This window comes from Mirounga leonina, unplaced genomic scaffold, assembly GCF_011800145.1.
Source record: "Mirounga leonina isolate KUSES-001 unplaced genomic scaffold, KU_Mleo_1.0 Mir_91, whole genome shotgun sequence".
Classification (NCBI taxonomy): domain Eukaryota; kingdom Metazoa; phylum Chordata; class Mammalia; order Carnivora; family Phocidae; genus Mirounga; species Mirounga leonina.
The window spans coordinates 41,743,324-41,766,024 of NW_023270839.1; the positions used below are offsets into that span (position 1 = coordinate 41,743,324).

General features: G+C 39.5%; 1 protein-coding gene across 5 annotated transcripts in view; it reads left to right on the plus strand.

Annotated features, from left to right (window-relative positions):
• The window catches only part of MAP2K5 (mitogen-activated protein kinase kinase 5), a 245,900-nt gene that overhangs the window by 31,108 nt on the left and 192,091 nt on the right, over positions 1–22,701 (plus strand). For all 5 annotated transcript variants that reach the window (XM_034993805.1, XM_034993806.1, XM_034993809.1 and 2 more), the window contains exons 4-7: positions 5,893–5,962; positions 9,909–9,949; positions 10,894–10,961; positions 17,578–17,626. In XM_034993805.1, the coding sequence (XP_034849696.1) occupies positions 5,893–5,962; positions 9,909–9,949; positions 10,894–10,961; positions 17,578–17,626 (228 nt within the window). The remainder of the gene's footprint in view (positions 1–5,892; positions 5,963–9,908; positions 9,950–10,893; positions 10,962–17,577; positions 17,627–22,701) is intronic.

Consider the following 22,701-nt stretch of genomic DNA (forward strand, 5'->3'; position numbering starts at 1 on the left):
CTTCTATATAATGTTGCTTGGAAGTGGGAGATTCATAGCCCTGTGCCCTATTTCAAGATTTTTTTCAAGTACTTTATAGAAGGTTTCCCTTATACCAGCTCCTTTGATTTTGATCTTTTTTTTTTTTTAAGATTTTTTATTTATTTATTTGGCACACAGAGAGAGATAGTGAGAGAGAGAGCACAAGCAGGGGGTGTGGCAGGCAGAGGGAGAGGGAGAAGCAGGCTTCCTGCTGAGCAAGGAGCCTGATGCGGGGCTTGATCCCAGGACTCTGGGATCATGACCCGAGACAAAAGCAGCCACCCAGGCGCCCTGATGATTTTGATCTTCTTAATACCTTTATGAGGTGACGAAAGCAGGCATTTTCCCCAGTTTTTTTTTTTTTTTAAATAGCGTGGAGCCCAATGCAGGGCTTGATCTCACGACCCTGAGATCAAGACCTGAGCTGAGATCAAGAGTCCGACGGTTAACCAACAGCCTCCCAGGAGTCCCTATATTCCCCATTTTCATAGCTGGGATTACTGAGATACAAATTGCATGCCTTTCTCAAGGTTACAGAGCTAGTAAATGTAGAACTAGGACCTGAGATCACTCACACACTGATGTGCATACTTATTTGTACAGCCAGATTCATACAGTTAAATATTTATGGGATAGCAACTATGTGGCCAAGTGCTGTGCTGGGTTGCACAGGTATAATGAACATATAGTTCATTCCTTCAAGGGGCCCATGGTCCAGTGTTCAGTGTGGGAGGATATGAAAGCTCATAATTACCGGCAGAGTGATAAATGCTATAATATGCTCAAACGTTAGGTGCTCTGTGAGCATAAGAAGGAGTACCTGATGTAGCTTCGGGAACAGAGAAGGCTTCCTGAAGAGAGTAGTGTCTAGATGGAATAAGGTAGGACAAAGGGACTGGGAAGGATGTTTTGGGCAGAGAGAACAGTATGTCAAAGCTCTGGTGTAAAGATGACTGGTGTGTTCAGGAGGAGCTCCCTGTGATTCAGTGGTATGGACAGGGGGGCAGGAGAGGGTATGAGATGGGGTTGGGAAGGAAGGTGGACTATATCATGGAGGGCCCTAGCTTGAAGGAATTGAGAAGCTGGAAAAATGTAGAGTTAATAAAACTGGTGATTGGCTGAGTGTGGGAAAGAAGGGAAGAGTGGTTTGGCGTCCTTCCAGCTCTCTGGCTTGGGAAACTAGGTCATTGTGATGTCATTCACTGAAACAGTGAGCCCGGGTGGCGGAAGATGGGTCTAGGGCATGAGGGAGGGGTGAGAGAGGTAGAAACCTGTTGAATTTGAGGGGCCTCTGGACAACCAGTTGGGTATGTTCCGAATCTTAGGAGAGAAATCTGGGCTGGAAATAAAGATTTGTGATTCATCAGCTCCTAATTAGTCTCAATGACTCCTCTGGTAATTGAAACCTTTGAAGTGGCTGAAGTTAACTCAAGGAGAGTATAAAATAAGAAGAGAAGGTTGATGAAAAACCATGGGGAGCTCCAACATTTAAAGAAGGGGTGAGGAAACAACCACTTACAGGAAACTGCGTAGAATGGTCAGGGAGGGAGGAGGAAAACCAGAGGGGGGCGCTGAAGAAGGAGGGGGGAGGTCACCTATCAGTGCGGTGCCATGCGTCCCTAGTCTGTGAAAGATCGGTGACATGGCCTAACCTACACAGGGTCTGACTGAAGAAGCCATGCTCCCACCAGCTCAGCAGGCTGCCTAGTAGCCTGGTTTATTTAAACGTTTTGAGGTCTGAGAAATAAGAGATAACTTACCTTTTGACTCTTACAGAGTTATGTTCTGAGTACATGGACTAGAATTAAAGAAGTTGTTTTTTTTTTTTTTTTTGGTTCACTGATAAACTGTTTGCTTCATCTGTGAATTATACTTGCAGAATAGGATAGGATTGTGAGAAATTAAGTGAATAAACAAATAGCTAGTAGTGAGCCTAGTACACAGTAGGTAGTAAGTAGTTGTGTGTGTGTGTGTGTGTGTGTGTATCTCTCTGTCTCTCTTTTCTCTCTTAATGGAGAACTGGTACCTTGTAAAATTAAACTGTGCTGTTTTAGAACTCAAGTTTTTTATATGGCAGATTTCCATGAAGAAAAAAATGTAATTATTGATTGAATTGTGCTGTTAGAATTAGAATTAGGTTCATAACAAATAGGAACACTGATAAACTTGCAAACAAAACAAGCCAAGAATTGTACTTGCTATCCCCTCATTGAATCTGGCCCTCTGTTTCAAATTAATTAGATTTTTGGATAACTGTGCTAAACTTTGTCACATCCTTATTAAAATTGTTTAAGGATTTTGAAGAACATCTCAGAGGGACTCTGAAACTAATCTGAGTCTGGTACTGGAGATTCCATTAGCAATCACAAAACTGATTAATCTTTTACTCAGTTAGCTTATTGATTATTGCTGCAATTACTGCATATAACAGATTCTGCCAGGAATACCAGCGGAAAACACATTTTATTACTGCTGCTTATGTATTCAGTCTGAGCACGATATTTTGTATTTTTTGTACCTAACGATTTTTGTATTTTTAAATATGGGAAGACTCCTATTCAGAAAGTGCTGTTGTTTTAGTGGTAGGAGGTTCACTTTTTAATTTTTCAACCACCAGTAATGCATTACAGTTTACAAAGTGCCTTCACAAACACTGTTGCTGCAGGCTGATTTCACGGCAACCCTATGTAATAGACTAGCTAGCTTTACTCTCATTTGGAGGAAACTGGGCTCGGTGAAGTTCAGTGGACTGGCTACGTAATAGGTAGCAGAATCAGAATTAGGCCCCATTTCAGTCAGTAAATATTTATTGAACCCCTACTGTGTGCAGGGCTCCATGTTAGGGATAATAAAAGCCGGGATAGGATTATTGAGATTGCGTTTGGGCAATTATTTGGATAGCTTCAAATTATGGCCCCATTAATTTATCATGGTCACTTGGTCACTTTTCTGTCCAAGCCATGTTAAGTATCTTGGCATACAAGATTGAGGTTTTTGTTTGTTTTCTCCAGTTTGTTTTGGGCTAGTGGAAGTCATTATTGCTTATTTTATCACTATTTAGGACAAAATTGGAAAGACTCTCTTTAAAGAGAGAATTTCTAAAAACACTGAGAGACTACCGGGATCTAGAAACAGCTTGCTCTGCAGCTTCGGGGCTCACTTCTGTCCCTCCCGTGAGTCTCATGGTGCTCCTCTGGCTGTGTAGCATCTTCATTTTACAGGAGTAACCCGAGGGGCAGCCAGGGGTTCCTCATTGAGCTTGTGTGCTGCGGAATGGCCAGTGCTCGGGCCCCCGCACTGGGGTCCTTCCTCTAACTCCCCACGTTCCTTGCTTGTCTCACTGGGTGATACAGGCCTGTGGCCTGTCAGGACTGCTGTGTGCCAGGAAGGCTGCGTGGCCTCACGCTGTATCCCTACTCCACAGAGAGCGCTACATATGCAGCAGCCTGAGCTCCTGGGTCTGGTGCCTCGTTGGCAGCCAGCCGGCCCGCACACGGCCTGCTCGTCAGAGCCACTTGCCTAGAGTGGGCCCAAGCCATGGGTTTATTAATTACCACCCTTTGCTATATGGATCACAAGATTCTCTGGTAATACAAACAGAGATCAAGCCCAGTATTTCAGCAGGAAAAAAAAAAGGTCCCTTGGATTTGAAAGAATTGTAGAAAGCAAAAGACAAATGCTAACTGCTTGCTTTAGAGATACTGGCAAGTGGCACACTTAATGTCATTACTGTGACCGTGTTAATGGTAGCATAAAGAGATGTTGATAGATGGCTAAAAAAAATTGTACAATGATTATAAAAGCAGATATAGTTTGCCAGTTGATTTGGCACAGATCTGAAATGAAAGGGAAACCACATTTATTTATTTTGTGAGGTAAATAAATAAAGTTGGAAAACAGGTCAATTTCATGCATGCAAGGTTTTATAGTAGGAAAAAATGCATTGCTCCTGTGCTGACCCTTTACATTTGAGGTTATTTGTTTTCAAACTTGACCCCAAGCACCAGTTTCAGACAACTCTATAATTAATTTGTTAGATAAAACATAGGGATATTTTATTTGTTTTGATTTCTAGGACTGTAGTGAAGTAGAAACTGAAATGACTAACCTATTGTACATAGCAGTTAATTAAAGAAAAGCATTAACTAGAGGAGAACACCACCACGGCTGTTGTCTTGTATCAGTATAAAAAGGCAGTAATTTTTTTGACAGCCACTGATTGGAAAGTTGCTTGCAGCCTTCCAGAACCAAGGGGGTACATGCTGTGGATCAATAACCGGCAAATTTCCCATTAAAAAGAATACCTGAGCAATGTTCCAAATAGCCACTGGCATCTTAATTTTCCATGGAAACCTCGAATACTTGTGTGCTGAGGACAAGTCATTTTCGGACAATTTTTCCAGACTACTTGTTAACAGTTATTGCTGTCCCAAAAGGTTGACAGCCTACATGATGGATATTTCATTTACTTGTCATCACTGTTTGAGTAATGGCGAGCAGTGTATTTCTGTGGTTTTAAGGAATATAGTCTCCTGAAAGACATTCGGCTTAGTATGTATTCCAGAGTGTGTCACACATGTTTATGCCGTATGTATATAGGCTTCTACGTCCATAGAAGGAGAGGATCAGTTTCCTTTACAGTTTGGAAGCCCTTGGAGAGTGCGGTACACTCGTATCAGTCCATAGCTATCAAAAATCCACTTGATTTGTTTTTAGGACAAAGAGCCTTAGACTGTTAGTTTGTAATTCCCAAGACGATGTAGAATTACATAGCTCCCCTTTATTTCTAAAAACAAACAAAAAAAACCCCCTTGATTTTGTGATAATTTTAATATGCATAAAGGCATTAGGAAGATGTATGTCTGTATCTTCTAAAAAAAGACTTTTTTGGAATGTCGGCAAATAGTGATTATCAAGGAAGAATTTCCAGAAAGGTGGCGGTTAGATAATACGTGTTTTAAATATAGAAATAGCAAGAACTAAAGGAGAGTTCTGCTCTGTGTGTGACAGTGCCTCAAAACACAAAATTGGTGGTTTTCATCATTGATATTTTTCCACCAAGAGCATCACTTTGTTGTTTGTCAAGTGTTAAAAGAAGTGAGGGCACAGAAGCCATCTCCAGGTTAGGTGGACGTATGTTCGCCACTTAGCAAATTAAGGAAAAATGGGTATCAGACCATAATACAACCTGGTGAATGAATTTGTGTTTATGAAGGAGCATGAAAGCTTTTTCATTTGGAACTTCATTTTTTGTGCCCAGAGTTTTAAAATGAAATTTGCTCCTTACTAACGTGTTTATAAAAGTGAAGTATAAAAGATGTTTGCTTAAAACTGACCTATCTTTTTATCATATTAATCCTGTCATCTTTGGATGGATCATATCTTGTTTGCTTGTTCCACAGTCTCTATGATTTAGATTTCCATTATCTATACATTTCATACACAAATATGTATAATGTTTGATCTATTACCTGGCACATAGGACCAAGCTAAATGTTAAGTGTTTTCATTTTGCTTTGCAAAACCCAGAGAAAAGAACAAGAGGCAATTTGAGAAATTTCCACTAAAAAGCTTTGTGTTATTTTTAATACATGTCATTTTCAAAATATTTCTAGAGATTAAATACTAAAATCTTAATCAACATTTTTACTTTTAAAGATAAATGACAGTGTGGAGGATAACATTATACTGGACTTTCAATCCTGAATATATCATTATAGTCATTTTTATGTACAAATAGGAAAAAGTATTCTCAAGGCTGATATGTGTATACCAGCAATTTACAAAAGTACTATGAATTAAACAACCCATAAGTGTCTGTTCCAGTATTCATACATTACTGAGTAATCTCTTTCTATAATCTCTTTGCAGTATTATTCCACAGTAATGGAACAGCAAGTAAATGGACAGTTAATAGAGCCTCTGCAGATATTTCCAAGAGGTAATGTTGAACAAATTCTAATCAACAATGATTATTTCAGTAAACTGTTTCATCAACAGTTATGTTTTCCAAAGGTTTAAATGCACATAACATGATGTTTAGCTCTTAATTTGAAAAAACAAAAGCAGTATTCCATCATTGTGGGGATTGCAGGCTACATTATAGCTATACCAGATAAAATATCTAATTTACTGGAGTAAATTAAACTAACTAGATTGTTTTTTGTTTTTGAAGTACGTACTTACATTCGCTTAAAGAACTCTTTGGGGGTCCACATGGTTCCTAAACCAAGGCAAATGAATGACTTTAATTTTGGATATTTATAAATTGTGACTCATGATGGTAGCCAAAGCTGCTGTTGAGGAGAAAGCTTTCAGCTGGTACAGAGGCGAAGATTTACTGCACAGTTTTAGGAGAGAATTGATAATGTTTGGTGCTTGGTTTTTGGAGGTGACATTTTCCAGATAATGGAAAATCTTCATAAATGGGAATTGTCAAGTCTCCAAAAATATTAGCTTATGGGTAAGTTTTGGTGAATCACGTAGTCAAATAATATTCCTTTTCCCTTTTAGGTGGGCAGAACTAGCATTGTATCAGATACGATTGATCAACTGTATATAAATGTTCCCTCAAAATTTGAAGATTAGTAAAAAAGAACAACTCAACCATTTAACATAAACCGTTAAGTCTTTCCCTCACTATACATTGCCACACTTGGAATTCATATTTTCTAACTGATGGAGCAGATAAGGAAATGTTGTAACTTGTCTAGAAATAACTTAATTGAAATCATTAAAAGTTAAACTTACCTTTGTTAACTGATACTGTACAAATAATCATGGTATGGGTTTTTCAATTAAACGGTTTAGACTTTCATTACCTGTAACTCTCTGAAGTTGAGTGGCTCAATTAACCAGTAGATTCTTATTTACACTAATCAAGTCTCCAAGGGCAGCTGACTCGGCTAGCCCACAAGAAGGTCTGGGTTCAAGAGTAATGCCTTTCTAGCATTAAGGTGGACAGTGGGATTGGGAGTACTTAGTACATTATTAATAATGTATCAAAGAGCTAAGTAGGTAAATAAAATTGGGCCATTGATAGTGTGTCTGAAACAAAAATTATAATTAATCCAATTTTGTTGTATCTGAAGACTAAAAACAAAATAGAAAAAGAAAAAAAGAAAAGCAAATGTTGCCATTTCTATACATTAGACCAATAACAAGGGATGCAGATCATTTCTTGTTATCTTCAATGATGGGAGAGTTTGGGCAAGTTTCAAAATTGTTTCTCCACAAAGAATACTTTTTTTTTTACCAGCTGAAAATTTCCATTCATTGTTTCCCTACAAGTCTGTTGTTGTAGCAAACTCTAATACAAGTGACCTGGAAAATTAGTTCTGATGCTGTGGGTTGTGGCCCTCCCCCCAATAAAAGATTTACTTTTCTTCATCCAAAAATTTTTTCCAATTTTGTCTTTTTTCTTTTATTTTCTGAGCAGTCCTTTGCAGTCTTCTTGTCCATACCATTGTGCTGCCTCTCATGGGAGTAACGACCGGTTTTAGACATCTGCTCTGTGGGCATTAATATTGCTTTAACTGTTATCATTTCTCATTCTCCTGATATTTCTGCCTATTGATTCCATTGTATAGATGAGAATATGCAGGTTCAGAGAGGTTAAGTAACTTCAGAGTCCACAACAGCCTATAAGTGGTTAGTATACACTTTGAATAAGAATTTTGTTTAAATTATAATTTGCTTAAAGTGGAAGGGCATATAAATGAAAATATTCATGGAGTGTGCTTGGGGGTAGTCTGGAGGGGTTGGTAGAGGTATATTATAGGGAGAAGATACTTAAAAGAAGATGGTATGTGAGATGTGATCGTCACATGTAGTCCTAGAACAGACCTATCAGGCTCCAATAAATTATTAATAAAGTTCTTCCAAGCCAGATTTGAATTTTTTAAAATATGAGACTCAGCCCCCCCATCTCTATGGTTTCTTGGATGTTATTGTAAAACTATTTTTATTTTATTTATTCATTTTTAAAGATTTATTTATTTTAGAGGGAGGGAGAGAGTGAGAGAGAGCGGGAGCGTGCTTGTGCATGTGTGAATGGGGGGAGGGGCAGAGGGAGAGGGAGAGGAGCAGATGTGGGGCTTGATCTCACAACCCTGAGATCACGACCTGAGCAGAAATCAAGAGTCAGAATCTCAACTGATTGAACCACCCAGGCACCCCTGTATAACTCTTTTTAGTTTTTTGTAGTCTTGCTTTTTGTTTACTTATCTATATTTTATATACATAAATGAGATTATGTAAACTTATACAAGGATATAGATGTATTGGGCAGGTTGCCTGGGTTAATAGGTTGGTTAGAGGCTCCCAGACCTTAGTTTCTTTGGTCAGGTCCCCTGCTGAAAAGAATCTCTAGACTGAACCAAGTGAGAAAGGTAGGAGAAAATGATTTTGTTCTAACATCAGATGTTCTCCTCATTCCAGGTAAGACATTTGCCTTGGATGGTAACTCCCACCCCATGGCTTTGCTCTCTGTAGTTAAAAGACATGTTACGTATTAATAAGTATGAAAACTTACTAGCTTTATGTAACTTCTGGCTCCATAACTTTAGGAAATACGAGGTTACTGGGTTTTTTTTAATACTTTTTAGATTTCCAATCATAAAGGTTTGAGAAGCCAATTGAGTAATGAGGCAGATGTTAAGGTAAGAGGTAAGAGTTGATGCCTGTCTCTAATTCCTTGGTTAGCCACTTTCTTATTAAATGAAGTTTATGAATGTACTGGGTACTTAAGTGGAAATACTCTGAAGTGTTGTCTTAGGAAGTAATGGCCCCTCAAGGACCAGGCATCAAATGTATGTGACTTTGGTTTTGTTCAAAAAGTTAATTTCCATTTTACAGAAAGAAGATTTGGAGTCCTAATTTTAATGTATTTTAGGAAAAACAAAAGTTCTTTATTAAGGTTTAGAGGTATTTTCTAGGAAATAACAATAAATTTGAATATACTCAAAATATATAAAATTAAAGCAACTGATATGCCTTGTAATTATTACCCACATCTTCTCATTATTAAACAGTTTTATTTCTTGTTGTCAGAAACAGAGGAAGAATACACGTACATCTGAGAGAGGAGAAAAAAGTCAAATATATCCTTCCCCAAACAATCAATCACAATTGATAGCCCCTTAACATACGATCTGTAGGGCACTGTAGTTTTCAGATGGAAGCAGCCTATAAAATGGGCTGGAAACATTTGTATTTTCAACATTTGATGAAGAAGCATTTGCTGAATTGGAAAAGTACTACCCTGTAACTCAGGGTGGTGTCAGGAAATTAATATTATTTTTCCTGGCACTGCTTTATCTTTAGACTTAAATATTAGAAGATGTCAAGATTTGCAAAAAATATAGTAAAATTAGTGATATCTCTGTATTTTAATAAATTTGACTACTTATTGCTGTGCAAACTGGTATTCAAACTTGAATATTCCAGTTTAGAATCTCTAACCATCTTTCTGGCATTAAAATACTCTTTTCCTACTACCCGCCCTCCCCCAAAAACCTAGATATTTTCAAAGTAGTTTAAGTGATAGCAGATATACAATGTAATAGAGTTGAGGAAAGATTGCAGAAATTTGAATTATGAAAGGAATCTAATCATTTTAGCTCTGTTAACTTGATTTTTATATGTTTTAAGCAGAAATTGGAATTTATATGAGGTAGTGTCAGAAAGCTCTTTGCATTTATAAATGCTCACTCCTGCAAGTTAAAAACCCTGGTTCATAATTCCCACTTTGGGTCTTGGGAGCCACTTTTCAATCATTTCTCTCTGCTAATTTTGGTGTCACCCTCATTTCTTTTTAAACGATTCATTTTGAGCAAATTTGTAAATGGCCCTGATGTGTTCTACAATTTAGTCAATTACTGTTTCAGCCTGCAAGCCTCCTGGGGAACGGAACATACATGGCCTGAAGGTACGAATTTCAATAATTGTTTCAGTAAAGTTAGATGGATTTGTAATGCTGTGTTCCACTTATTGAAATGTCAAATAAAACTGCACTTTCTCAAGCTCTGACAAGCGATTCTTTTTTTTTTTTTTTTTTAAACAGGATGTGGAGGGGGATTCATCTGTAGTATTTGCTCAGTATATGTACATATTTGGATAGAAGGGTTTTGGTACCATATTTTTTTATTATTTGGAATTTTTTGTTGGTCTGTTTCTTCAGGAAGATTTTAGGTACTGGTGTCCGCAACAATATATTTGGATGAAAATATAGACTACATTTCAGTGATTAAGCACATAAGCATATTGCACACAGAATACTCTCCTCTTCTTTTGACATATTTATGCCAGAAACATATCTATTTATCTACTTTTCATTGTTCTGTGTCTTTTGAATTCTGGATTTCTGCTTATAGCTTTACATTTGAAAGAAAAGCTATTGTATTTAGATTCAAGCATTTTATAATTAATTATTTGGACCTCGTTTTTCGGTGAATAAGGAACATTCTAGTGTTCTGTTTGGCTTTAGAGCTGGAAGGATATGAAAACTTGAGGTTCACCATTAACCTCTGTTTATTCTTAATGTTCTTTTTTGGACATATTGTTTTGTATACGAAACAAAACAAAACAGTGAACTGAATTCAGTTCTGGACAGTGAATTGAAATTTTCCCATTTAGCTCTCCTTTTTTCAATGCTGTTTAAGTATTTGAATAATGATAGGAAAAGTGTATTATGTAATATACGGGTTGTACAGTTCTGTAACCTATATACTGAATAGACGCCAACCGTGGGTCTATCTAGCAACAAGCTAATTAACCTTCATAGTGAAATGAGAAATTTGTGGCAAATTATAGGTTAATTGGAACTGTGTCCTCAGAATACAAGACTGATCGAGATTCTTTCTTTCCCTGTAGGTGAATACCCGGGCTGGACCCTCTCAACACGGCAGCCCAGCAGTCTCTGATTCACTTCCAAGCAATAGGTGAGGGCAAGCTAGTGAAGTGTGCCCGTAAGCGTGCTTCTCTATAGCGTGGGGGTGGGGAAGAGGCCTGTGGGATGACCCATCGTTTCTGTAGGACCAGGCGAATGTGTATGTGGCTGAGAAGAAATTTGACCAGTTGGGTAACCATAGCTATGTGTTGACTAGAGAGAAAAGGCCTCACTGAGGAAGAATGGAATGAGACATTTTAAACTATTAATGTTGGTCTGTGGAATGGGTATTCCTTCAGTCTCCAAATTGTACAGAAAATTCAGTGCCTTTGACTTCAGTGCTTTTCATGCCTTGATCTGGTTCGTAAATTGTATAATGCTCATTATTTTTTTCTTGCTTGCCCATCTTCTGGCACTACTGTTATCCCCTGACATGTTCACCAGAAAGAGGCAAGGGAAGAGTGAAGTAGGGAAATTTAGATTGACCCACCATGTTGCTCTTCTTATATCTTTGGTCATACCGAAGATTGAAGCTACTTATAGAAGGAAGATAATCTTCGTTAATTCATGCTAACGGTACCCCACACTGGCATGGGGTACTAAAGATTTGAGAGCCTTTTCAAAGTGTTCCTCTGACAAGCTTGAGAATTTACTTCCAGATTATCACATCCTCAGGTAGAAGGAGTGGCCTGCTTAAGCCGATAGCATTCTGGGTCATTTTGGTTATCCGTGAGGTTATTCAGCCAGTAAACATCACATGACTGTACGTGAAGATGACACTGTGGAGGTGATGCTCTGTGTGTGAGTATTCATGCTGGTGACTGAAAAGCCAGCACTGAGCCACCCTTCCATTCTGTGCCCAGGCTTTTCTGGGTTTAGGGCTGTAACCAGTATTGCCCTTTATTGACTGAGATGTAGTTTGGGTTTCTTCTCTTCCTTCCCTGCCCCTCCTTAACCCAGAGTCTTGGTTCTTTTGCCAGAGGGCTTTCCTGGAGGTAATTTAAAGTCTCTCCTTCTGACTCTCTTTTTACTCTCCTGTCTCCCCCCACAGAAGTCACTTCCTCGATTACTTTACTATAGGGTCAGTCTATCTACTCACCAGCTTTCCTGCTGTGAACACACGACTTTTAAAGTGTGTCTCCTTCTTAAGCAATTTACTCTGTCTTAAAATACACTTAGCCTGGTTATTCACCGGAGGCTCATCTGTCCTGTGGGCACGAGGGGTAGGTCTCTTAGTCCTCATTCTAGGGCTTGGCCCTGCCATGTGATACTTTGCAGCTTCTCTCTTCACGCTTGTTGGGCCTGTGAGCCGTGCCCCACAGAGTGGAGGCACTGGGCTGGGGTCACTTGTTACACTCAGCTCAAGGAAGGCCCGGCATTTAATTTTTACCACTACTTTCAGAAAAGTTGTTACTCAGACAGACTCATCCTGAGCCCTTCTCTGGTATTTTAGGTCCCATTTCATCGTGGTTTAAAAGGAGGATAGAGTTGAAAAAAATGGTAAGGCAGAGAAGGGGCAAGGATAACTTTTCAGTTCTCTGAGATTTAGCTTTAATAGCATGAATAAATTAGTTTGGTTTTTAAAGAATTGCTGTGTATATTCACAGAGTATCATAAAATTTTTGGGTTGGATAGAAATTTGAAGACTGTCTGATCTAGTGGTTCTTAACCTTTTGTTGCAGCGTCTTTCCTTAGGGAAGTGACAGCCTGCCAGCTAGTGATGGTGGTTTCCTCCAGTAGTGACTTCTGTTATGGGAGGAGTTCAGTTTGAAAGAGACCTACCATAGATTTTAATATGCCACCCTAGGTTGGCCATGTTCTGTGTCCCATGTTGATAACTAATCAAAAGTATTTATTGAGTGCTACCTATTCAGTAGGTGCTGTTCTATGCACTAGAAATACAATGTGGTTCTTATCCTCTAGAGCTTGCTATCTAGTGGACATACAGAAAAACAAAACAAAACAAACCAATATACAAACAATCACACTTTATAATTAGTGTTATGAGGGAAGCAAGCAGGTTTTGAAGGGAGAGAACGCTGGGCAGGAATATGTTTAGATTTGGACAGCATGCTCAGGGAAGACTTCTTGGGAGGAGAGTGACATTCTGTCAAGGCCTGAAGCGTGGGAAGGGCCTAGCCATGTCAAGAGCCAGCGAAGGGCATTTCAGAGGGAGGGGAGAGCATCACGGAAGGCCCTGTGGTGGAAAAGGAGCTCAGCATGTTCATAAGTAGGCCAGTCTGGCTGGACCCCAGGGAAGGGTGCTGGTTTGGGGGGTGTGGAGAGAGGGGAGGAGACCATTGGAGTGACAGGAGAGAAGGAGGTAGACCAGTCAGATCGGCAGGGCCTTGTTGTTTGAGTTTTCCTCTTGGCGTATTGGCATTGGTGAACTATCAGATGGCTTTCAGGAGAGTGCCGTGGCCAGCTGTGTTTATAAAAGACCCTCTGCTGTGGGGAACGAGTCAGAGAAGCACCCATCTAATCCTGCTGTTTTGGTGCTTGATTCCCCACCCTTTGCCAAATGGTCATCCAGGCCCTTCGTGAATATCCCTTACAGCATGAATGCACTTTATTGGCCATGGCAGCCTGTCCATTTTCACAGAGCGCTGTCTTAGAACACTCTTTGTCATGAGCTGAGATGGGTCTCCCTTTAGCGCCCACTCATAAAGATTTCATTTAGCCCTCAAGAACAGAGCTGTTCCTTCTTCTAGGTAGCTCTTCCCGTCGTCTTCCCTCCAAACGTACTTCTTGTAGATTTCCTGTCTTGGCAAATTCTCCCACACCCACCCAGTTGCTAACTTGCCAGGCATTCTTCACTGCTTCCTGGGCCTCCCTCAGCGCCACACCTGTCAGTCCCTACGTATGTCCCTCTGAGTCCCACTGGAGTCCATCCACTGGCAAGCTGCCCCGATGCTGCCGAGGCAGTTCAGGCTCTATAGATGACTGTGGCAGTCACCTGCTGGTTTCCTCCCTCCAGTCTTGCCCTGTACAGTCCCTCCTCTACACTGCAGCCACAGCGATCTTGCTGACACGCATGCTGAGCCCAACATTACCCTTTATAGCTGCTCATTGCTCCTCAGAACCTTCAGGACAGCATGCAACCTTGGCTGCAGGTGAGCAACAGCCTCTCACATGTAGGCCCCCTGCCCACTCTGCCCCTTCCTACCTGATGTTCTAGCTTTGCTGATGAATGCATGGTGCCCTCAGTGGATCATGTTTTCTCTTACTCCTGGCCCTTCCTGCTTTTCTTCCTTTTTTTTGTTCCCTCTTTCATCTCCAGTCTGGCCAGCCTTGGTCATCTTTGAGGAACCAAGCTGTTACCTTCTTCTGATGATTGCCCACCTCCTAGTCCATACCAGGTATCTACTCTATGAATTTCCCTAATCCCCTGGTGCCTGCTTTTACTGTGGCAGTTAGCACATTGTATTACAATCGCTTCTGTCCCCGATAGATTCTCTACTCTGAGGGCCATGACTGTAGCATATTCATTATTGAATTCCCAATTCCCAGTATGATGCTTGGCACATAGGAGATAGTCAGTAATGCTTGAGTGAATGAGTGGGTGAACAAATTTATATTCCCTCTAAGTCTTGTCTCTGATTTAAATTCTCCCAACTCATTCAAGCCTCTCTGATACATTATTTCTTGTCCCCTCACCCGTTTCCTCTTCTTTAGATGTCTCAGTGTCTTCTTAAAGAAAAGTGTCATAGCAGATTTACAATAACATCACATTTAAATTTTAAAATGGTTTTTTGGTTTTTTTTTAATTTTTGGATAGCCCAAGTCACTGTGACCATTACAAATAAACAAAATATTGAATAAACTGAGGAACAAAGAAAATTGCTAGAATTTTTCTTTTCTTTTTTTTTAAGTTTTTTATTTATTTATTTGAGAGAAAGAGCACAAGCAGGGTGAGGGGCAGAGGGAGAAGCAGACTCCCTGCTGAGTGGGGAGCTTGACGCAGGGCTCAATCCCAGAATTCTGGGATCATGACCTGAGCTGAAGGCAGACGCTTAACTGATTGAGCCAACCAGGCACCCCCAGAATTTTTCTTTTAATGAGACCAAGTGGTAGTCAGACGTTGCATAATGAATGAAATCAGCATTCTCCTCGGTTACTCTCAAAGTATGAATTGGTCTTTGCCTTAGGTGGATGATTGTTTATTAGACTGAGCTTACTAAGCCACATGGTGTTGCTAAGCCATAATTACTGAATTCAAGTCCCACTGCCAAGTCAAGGCCTTTCCTAAATATTGTGGCTTTCTCCTTCTGTAAAATCAGGATGATTAAACTTTTCATCTATCTACCTCCAGTGTTAGAAAGATTGATGAAGCTGTATTAAGGAACCACACTTTGTTTCTTGGATGAAAGGTGTTTTGTAAATGCAATGAATCAAAATGTTATTATTTCAAGTTGTATGACGTTATGGGTATCTGTGGAGAAGTCTTGCCTGGGCATTGTTTGGTTATTTCTGTTTTTACAATAATCGTAACTGTTAAATTGGGAGTCATCTGTGGGAATACAAGGATCTAAATGTTTCCAAGGAAAAAACTCTGTGTGTGTGTGTGTGTGTGTGTGTAAGAGAGACAGACTGAGGAGGTCTGAACCTGAGTTTCCTTAATAAATTATTCCCACAGGACTATAGTTACTGTGAGGATTAAATCAGGAAAATAAGTAATAGCATTTAGCACCATGCCTGGCACATGGTATCATCCAATAAATGATAGCTGCTATTATTATTTTCTTAACTGGACTGATTTTGGCAGTTTATTTTTTGATATGTGTTTCTACTTCAGTCTCATTCTACAAAATTCTTTTTTTTTTTTTTTAAGATTTCATTTATTTGAGAAAGAGAGAGAATGAGTTGGGGAGAGGGGCAGAGGGAGAGGGAGAAGCAGACTCCGTGCTAAGCAGGGACCCCTACATGGGGCTCTATCCCAGGACCCTGAGATCAGAACCCTAGCTGAAGGCAGCCGCTTAACTAACTGAGCCATCCAGGAGCCCCTTGTTCTACATAATTCTTAACTGCCACTTTAGTACATGAATTCTTCAACTTGGGAGGACATTATTAAAGTTTAGAATCCTGGGGTGCCTGGGTGGCTCAGTGGGTTAAGTGTCTGCCTTTGGCTCGGGCCATGATCCCGGAGTCCTGGGATCAAGCCCTGAGTCAGGCTCCCTCCTCAGCAAGGGGTCTGCTTCTCCATCTGCCCCTCACCCTGCTCATGCTCTCTCTCTCACTCGCTCGTTCTCGCTCTCAAATAAATAAATAAAATCTTAAAAAAAAAAAGTTTAGAATCCTTGGTGGAGGGCATGTTTTATAAAATCTGTAGAAAGTAGGGACTGGGGCTCCATAGTTTGCATTTGACCATAGCAGGAGTTTAAGAAATATTTAGAAAGAAGAATGATCATAACTTGAAATAGCAAGTATGGTCAAACTTGAAGTCTGAGATCTTTCTTGATTATAACTTACTAAAGGTACCAAATGCATGTGTGTGTATGTGTGCCTGTGACTGCTGTATGATAAATCACAACCAGAACCACGACCACCATTTACCGAACACTTAGCACAGGCCAAGTCACTGGGCTACGTTCAAGGATGGGAAGGGAAGGGAGTGTATAGAGGAGATCAAGATGTGGTCCATGTTCTTGGGGATCTCCCAGTCTTAGGGTGGGTGTGGTGGGGAGAAAGGCATCTACACAGATCACTAACACAAGGGAGGAGAGCTAATTTGGTAGATGGGTAGAGGGTTTGAGTAGATAAAGAATAGAGTTAACAAGCTTTAAATTTCCAATTAGAACATTGATGAGATGAGGTGCTATTTTGTACACCACTCTGCTAACTGGGTGGATATCTTCGGGTCTAACTCATTTTAAAGCTAGAAGGGCTTCAGAGCATCCCCTGGCCACTTTTCCATAGGTGTTTACATAGCCATATATGTCCAGAGAAGAACATTTTCATATTTCTTAAATAACTGTGGAAGCCGGCTCTCCCACTTATAGGACAGAAAAGGAAAGAGAAGGCAGCTGAAATTTATTTAGTATCTACTATGTGCATGAGCTTTTTGTAATATTTAATTTTCTTGATTACCCTATAAAGTTGATATTTCCCCCATTTTACATTGCAGTTCAGAGAGGATGAGTAACGGACTTGTCCCAGTTCACATAGCTAGTGAGTCCCAGAATTGATTTCTGCTGCACATTTGCTTCTCAGCAAGCTGAATTATAACTCTTAACTGTAGTAAAAGATCAGGACTTAAACTATCTGTTTTATCTTTTGAAGTTCTCTTTTCTTGTTTCTGTAAACATCCAAAGAATGCATCATTAAGTACTTTGTATTTAGCAGATGACAGAGTCCACATAAAATAGCCACTGAAAGGCTACCCAAAGGCAGCAGGACTAATAGCCAAAAAAAGGTCACTGAAGTAATCCATAAGGTAGTCTGCTTCATGGTGACTGTAGGCTTCTTTGTTGCTTTAGGGTTTCAGGATTTTATTAATACCTTTTCCATCAGGCCAGTTACTTTGGAAAAAATTTTATGTAGAAAGAAGGTTGTAAAGAGTGTAGTCCATGTCTACACCTAAAACAAAGGCGTATTTTAGTGCAAAATTCTGAATGGTGTTCCAAGGTGTCCATGATCTTGCCATTAAAAATCATGTCTTCCCTTTTCAGCTTAAAGAAGTCTTCTGCTGAACTGAAAAAAATATTAGCCAATGGCCAGGTAGGTGTCATTACATATTAAGATTTTCACGTAGCAGTAACTTGTTACTGTCCAGTTTTTGTATCCATAAACTTAATAAACAGATAAAGAGCCCGCGAACGTGTCCCTGTCATAAATGAATTACAGTGGCTTAATTTGATTGGCAGAACAATTTGCAGCACGTTTTTCAAACTGTGCTAATGGGTTTCACTCCCAGCAGATTGAAGTACCATGCACACACCCTGCTGCCATCTCAGTCTAAAAAAAGTTAATCAGTTCTGAACAAGTGTGTCAACGCATGGGTTGTCGAAATGGCCCTGCTTCGGGAGGTGTCTGCTGCTTTCATTATCTTTGAGGAGAAGAGGAAAAACCGTTCCTTTCTTACCTCGGCTCCTTCTTTTGTCCCGAAAGGAACGCTGGCTTTTTAGGGAAACAGAGTAACAGCTGACCTTTGGCATTTAAAATTCCTTGGCTTGAGAAGCCCTTGGTTTGGTTTGCCCGGTCAACTGGCCCTCTAAAGCCAAATGACCTACCCCAGCCAGAGAGGGACAGACGGGCCTGCAGGCCACGTATTTCTCACTAATTTTGATTCAAGTAAATGGACACATCTGCAATAGTATAGTGCTTTTAAACATACACTGGCAAATTAAGCTACCTACAGGGTCCTCGATTCTTCAATAGCAACATAAATGCGTTTTAATGTTTGTTATAGAGGAAGCCCTTTGATAGCCTTGGAGGCAGGCGCCTGTCCGTTGCGATCAAGCCTGCCTATTAGGCTCTATTGACTGAGACATCTGTGTCACTGCAAATAAAAGACTCTTATTGATTTTCTTAACTGCTGTTCACTTCCCGTCCATGTTTCGAAGGCTGAAATCTTAATTATCTCAGATGCTTATTCAGTGCCTTCACACGCTGACCTCTCCAAGGCTCATTGGCATTTCATGAATCAAGTACTTGTAGCGGAGCCCGTCAAGAAGACAAAGCTGGGTCCTCGTGCTTGTCCTTTAATATCACCTGTAACTTTGTGGCCTAATAGATGCGCATGCCTTACAGTGGTGACTGGTGGGTAGTGCTTCTTGAAGCCCTGCTTCTTTAGCACAGTCGCTTGAATACAGTTGGAAAAAATAGGTTGATCTGGTTCTGACATCTGATCGTCATCCAGTGTGTGAATTCTAGTCCTTAGGTATTCTGTTTATAGCTAATGAGAACCTGGTATTGTATGTGTCATCTTGACGGCCTCAAAATTTTAGAGAGTGTTTACCTAATACTTTTGACTTCAAGCAGCCAGAGGTTTCTTTGGATTGAGGTCCACAAATGCCCCTAGTGCCCCGAACGTGTTCAGAGCCAGTACGAGACAAAACCTGACGAAAAGCAGAAACATTGAGCCTGGGATGTTTATGTCTCTTCAGCACGTTTGCGTTCTAGTTACTAATTGTAACTTATGTATGAGTCACTTGCTTTCTTTAACTGGAAAATATATTTCAAAATTGACATAAATTAAGAAGCTTTAACTACATTTGTTCAGCCCAGGCAATGGAAAATAACCTGTCATAGATTCCTCTTTCAAAGATGAAAAACAGTTTATTTCTAGTGCAAAAAAATAAGCGTTCTGAAATGTTCCTAATGTTTTGACAACAGACCTAGTACCACAAATATCGTAGTGGTCTCAGTTATGAGGTTCTCAGTGGTGGAAGATTGTCACAACAATGATTTTTGACACTTAAAGATAGTTTATTGTTTTCCCTTGGGAATGGGATAACCCCTGTGTTAAACAGTGTGACATTTTCTTTCTGTCAAGGAGCAGCCTTTATTGTATTTACTTTCATTCACAAGAACAAACAAAACAGAAAAACCCACCTTTGGAAGTCCTCATAATACCTACTCCTTGTACTAATTTCTCAGTTCCGTGGTGCTCTAGGGTAACTAAAGAGTGAGCAAGATCACTCTGCAGTGAGGTAACGTGCACAGCTGAGGTGTCAAATTTCTGGGCTGAACACGGACACCACTTGATATGGAAGATGTAAGTCACATTTAACGATACTTTAACACTTGAGCATAGTTTTTTATTTTAGTGGTTTATGCTCTCAAGCATTAATAATGATTTGCCTTTCCACTATCCTCCACTTAGATTTAATAAGGAATTCATATTAATCATTAAAAGAAAGGGACATGATTCTTCAAGATAATCAAATATTGACAGGTTAGAAATAGCTTTCTGCCTGGGTTCATTGATATAGGTTATGTGATATAAATATTTATTTCTTTTCTGTCACTCAGAGTAAATGCCACCAATTGATTCAGCATTGATATAGTGTCAACAGTTCATAAGAAACATTTGACTGGCTTGTGTTTTCCGATTAGTCTCTGCTCTATAAAGTGGGATTTACTAAATCTCTCCAATTGTCTGCTCATAGAGTGTGACTGCTTTCTGAAACCATTATTGCTTCGATTTGTGAAGCAAAGGTCTAGTGATAGGACTAGTTTCTGTCAGACCTTTCCATATAAAATAAGGATTAATTGAGCATTTTTATTTTAATGATTTATAAGCGATAGGTACTGATTCTTCTTAACACAGGCAGGCAATAAACAAAGAATATTTTCTTTGCTGATCCATAATTGAATTCCATTTCATTTTTCCCATTAATTTCATTACTATTATATTAAATCAAGCACGTTTTAAAGTTTAACATTTAGTCCTTGGAATGGAGACATTGTTTTCTTTTACCACTTAATGATGGAAGATTCCTTTTTTTCTAGCTTAAAAAAAGCCAAATCATAAGCTATTTTAGGCATGTTTCATTGAGAGCTATAAATCAGTGCCACTGGTGTGTTTTTGTGATGTGTTTTTCCTACTTCAGTTTTAGTACAGTATCATCTCTTTAACATTGGCCCTTGATTTGAAACTGATTAGAAATGGCCCAGTGGGTCAATTTAAAGGATTAAAAAAGTACACAGTTACTCCAAGGATGAATGACTTTGACCTTTGCATCTCTGAAGTTGTTTTCCCTCTTTCTGTGTTTTAGATTTTGTAACACTGTTTTCCTATTCCCGATAAATCAAGTATTAAATGTACTGAGAAGCCACAGATCCTAGAACTAATTCTGATCCTGCTGCATGTTTGGTTATTTTGAGAACTTCAGATGCCTTTAGGAAAACTTTTTGTGGTCCAAAAAAAAAAAAGGAGGAGGAGGAAAAATAGGAATTCTACTGTAAAATTAGCTTTAAAAGCTGTATTAAGATCACTATATAAAACTCTTAGATTCTTATGGTTCATCTTCCATCCCATATGAAGACTAAAACATAAATGAGACTGTATGGAAGTCCACACTGCATGACCCTCTCCCCTACCTACCCACATGGACATGACCCGTGGGTTGTCCTGTCTAGTCCATGTTTCTTTCCCAGCCCCTGACTCCTTCAGCAGGAGCAGAGCCCCAGTGCCTGTCATTTCTCCCAGGTCATTTGCTGTCTTTCATTTGACATGTAATTGTAACTCTAATGGCTTTTTCTTTTTCTTCTCTCACATCTAGTATTCTGCCTTTTATTTGCTTTTTTTTTTTAAAGATTTTATTTATTTGACAGAGAGACACAGTGAGAGAGGGAACACAAGCAGGGGGAGTGGGAGAGGGAGAAGCAGGCTCCTGGCTGAGCAAGGAGCCTGATGCGGGGCTCAATCCCAGGACCCTGGGATCATGACCTGAGCTGAAGGCAGATGCTTAACAACTGAGCCACCCAGGCACCCCTTATTTGTTTTTGTTTTTTTTTTTTTTAGTCAAAACAAGGAAATAGCTATATTTAAAAATAATTCAGTATCTCTATTGAATAAAAATGTTATTGCACCCCTTTTCTCTATAAAGAGCTATGTGATCTTTGAAACATTTCTCTTTTTAAAAACAAAAACCGCAGCTAATGAAATTGCTTTTAACTTGTTAGTGCCCTTCCGTTGGTTATTTTCCTTCCTGTGGGCCAGTGAGCCTGATGGGAGAGAATGTCCCTCCATACTTAGCCAGGACATCAGCTGCTAAGATAATGGCACTGAGCAGAGAATACTGAAGGACTGAGTTCTAACCTTGACTAGTTGTTATTGACTAGTTTTGTGACCTAGTTGGGCTGTGCATTTGAAATGCTGTACAGTTCTGTGATTTTTGTGATACTTGATCCCAACTGTAATATTTAAATATTGTATGCTGTAGGCATATAAATCCCACTTTTGTATCAAAATGAACACTCTTTCTGTGCTTCATTTAGAAAAGTTGAATTAATATGCTTATCTAAAGAAAAAAGGCAACAATGTTTTCACCTGTTAATTGATCCTGTTAGTGATTTTTTCATAGTTAAAATCAATTAAAGTAACCCATTTTGATTGGAGATTAGAGATTCTCAAAAGGTTGGTTGTAATCCGTTCAAGAGCTTGGCTCTGATGGTTTTCCTTTTAAATGTTTTTTTACGTGAATAATATTTGCATACTATATAAAAATTAGAAAATCCAAATGAGCAAAAAGGAAAAGAATCTGATTTTTTTAATATAAAAATCTATCAGTCACTTCAGAGGCCGGACAAAGGTCTATAAAACTTTAAAACATTGTAGAAACACTTTAACTACCTTTTTATGGATACTGTCTTTTTAAGTGAGATGGTTTTAGAATTTTCACTCCAAAACCACTTTTATCTTTATGAGGCTCTTACAGTCTTATTGTCTGAGGGAGTCCAAATTTCTATCCTTGAATTTGCTTACCCAGTGCTTAGCATATGCACATGGATGTGCTCGCGCGCGCGCACACACACACACAGACACACAATATACAACCTCTCTCAACCTGTTCCCTGTTGGATGCCTACCACTCCTGGTCAGGTTGGAATGCTGGGGATGTGGGGTGGATGGCTGCTGCACTTCTCAACCTCCTGGGTATTAGAGGTAAAAAAAAAAAACAAAAAACTACAATGTCAGGATTATAATGGTTGAAGCTGCTCAGAGACATGCCATACCTAGTCCTTTGCCTTCTCTTCCTCCAACTTCCTGCAAAGGCCTAGGTCCATCCCAGTGTGCTGTTGGAATGTGTAATAACAATATGTCTCGGCATGTGTATTTTTCTGAG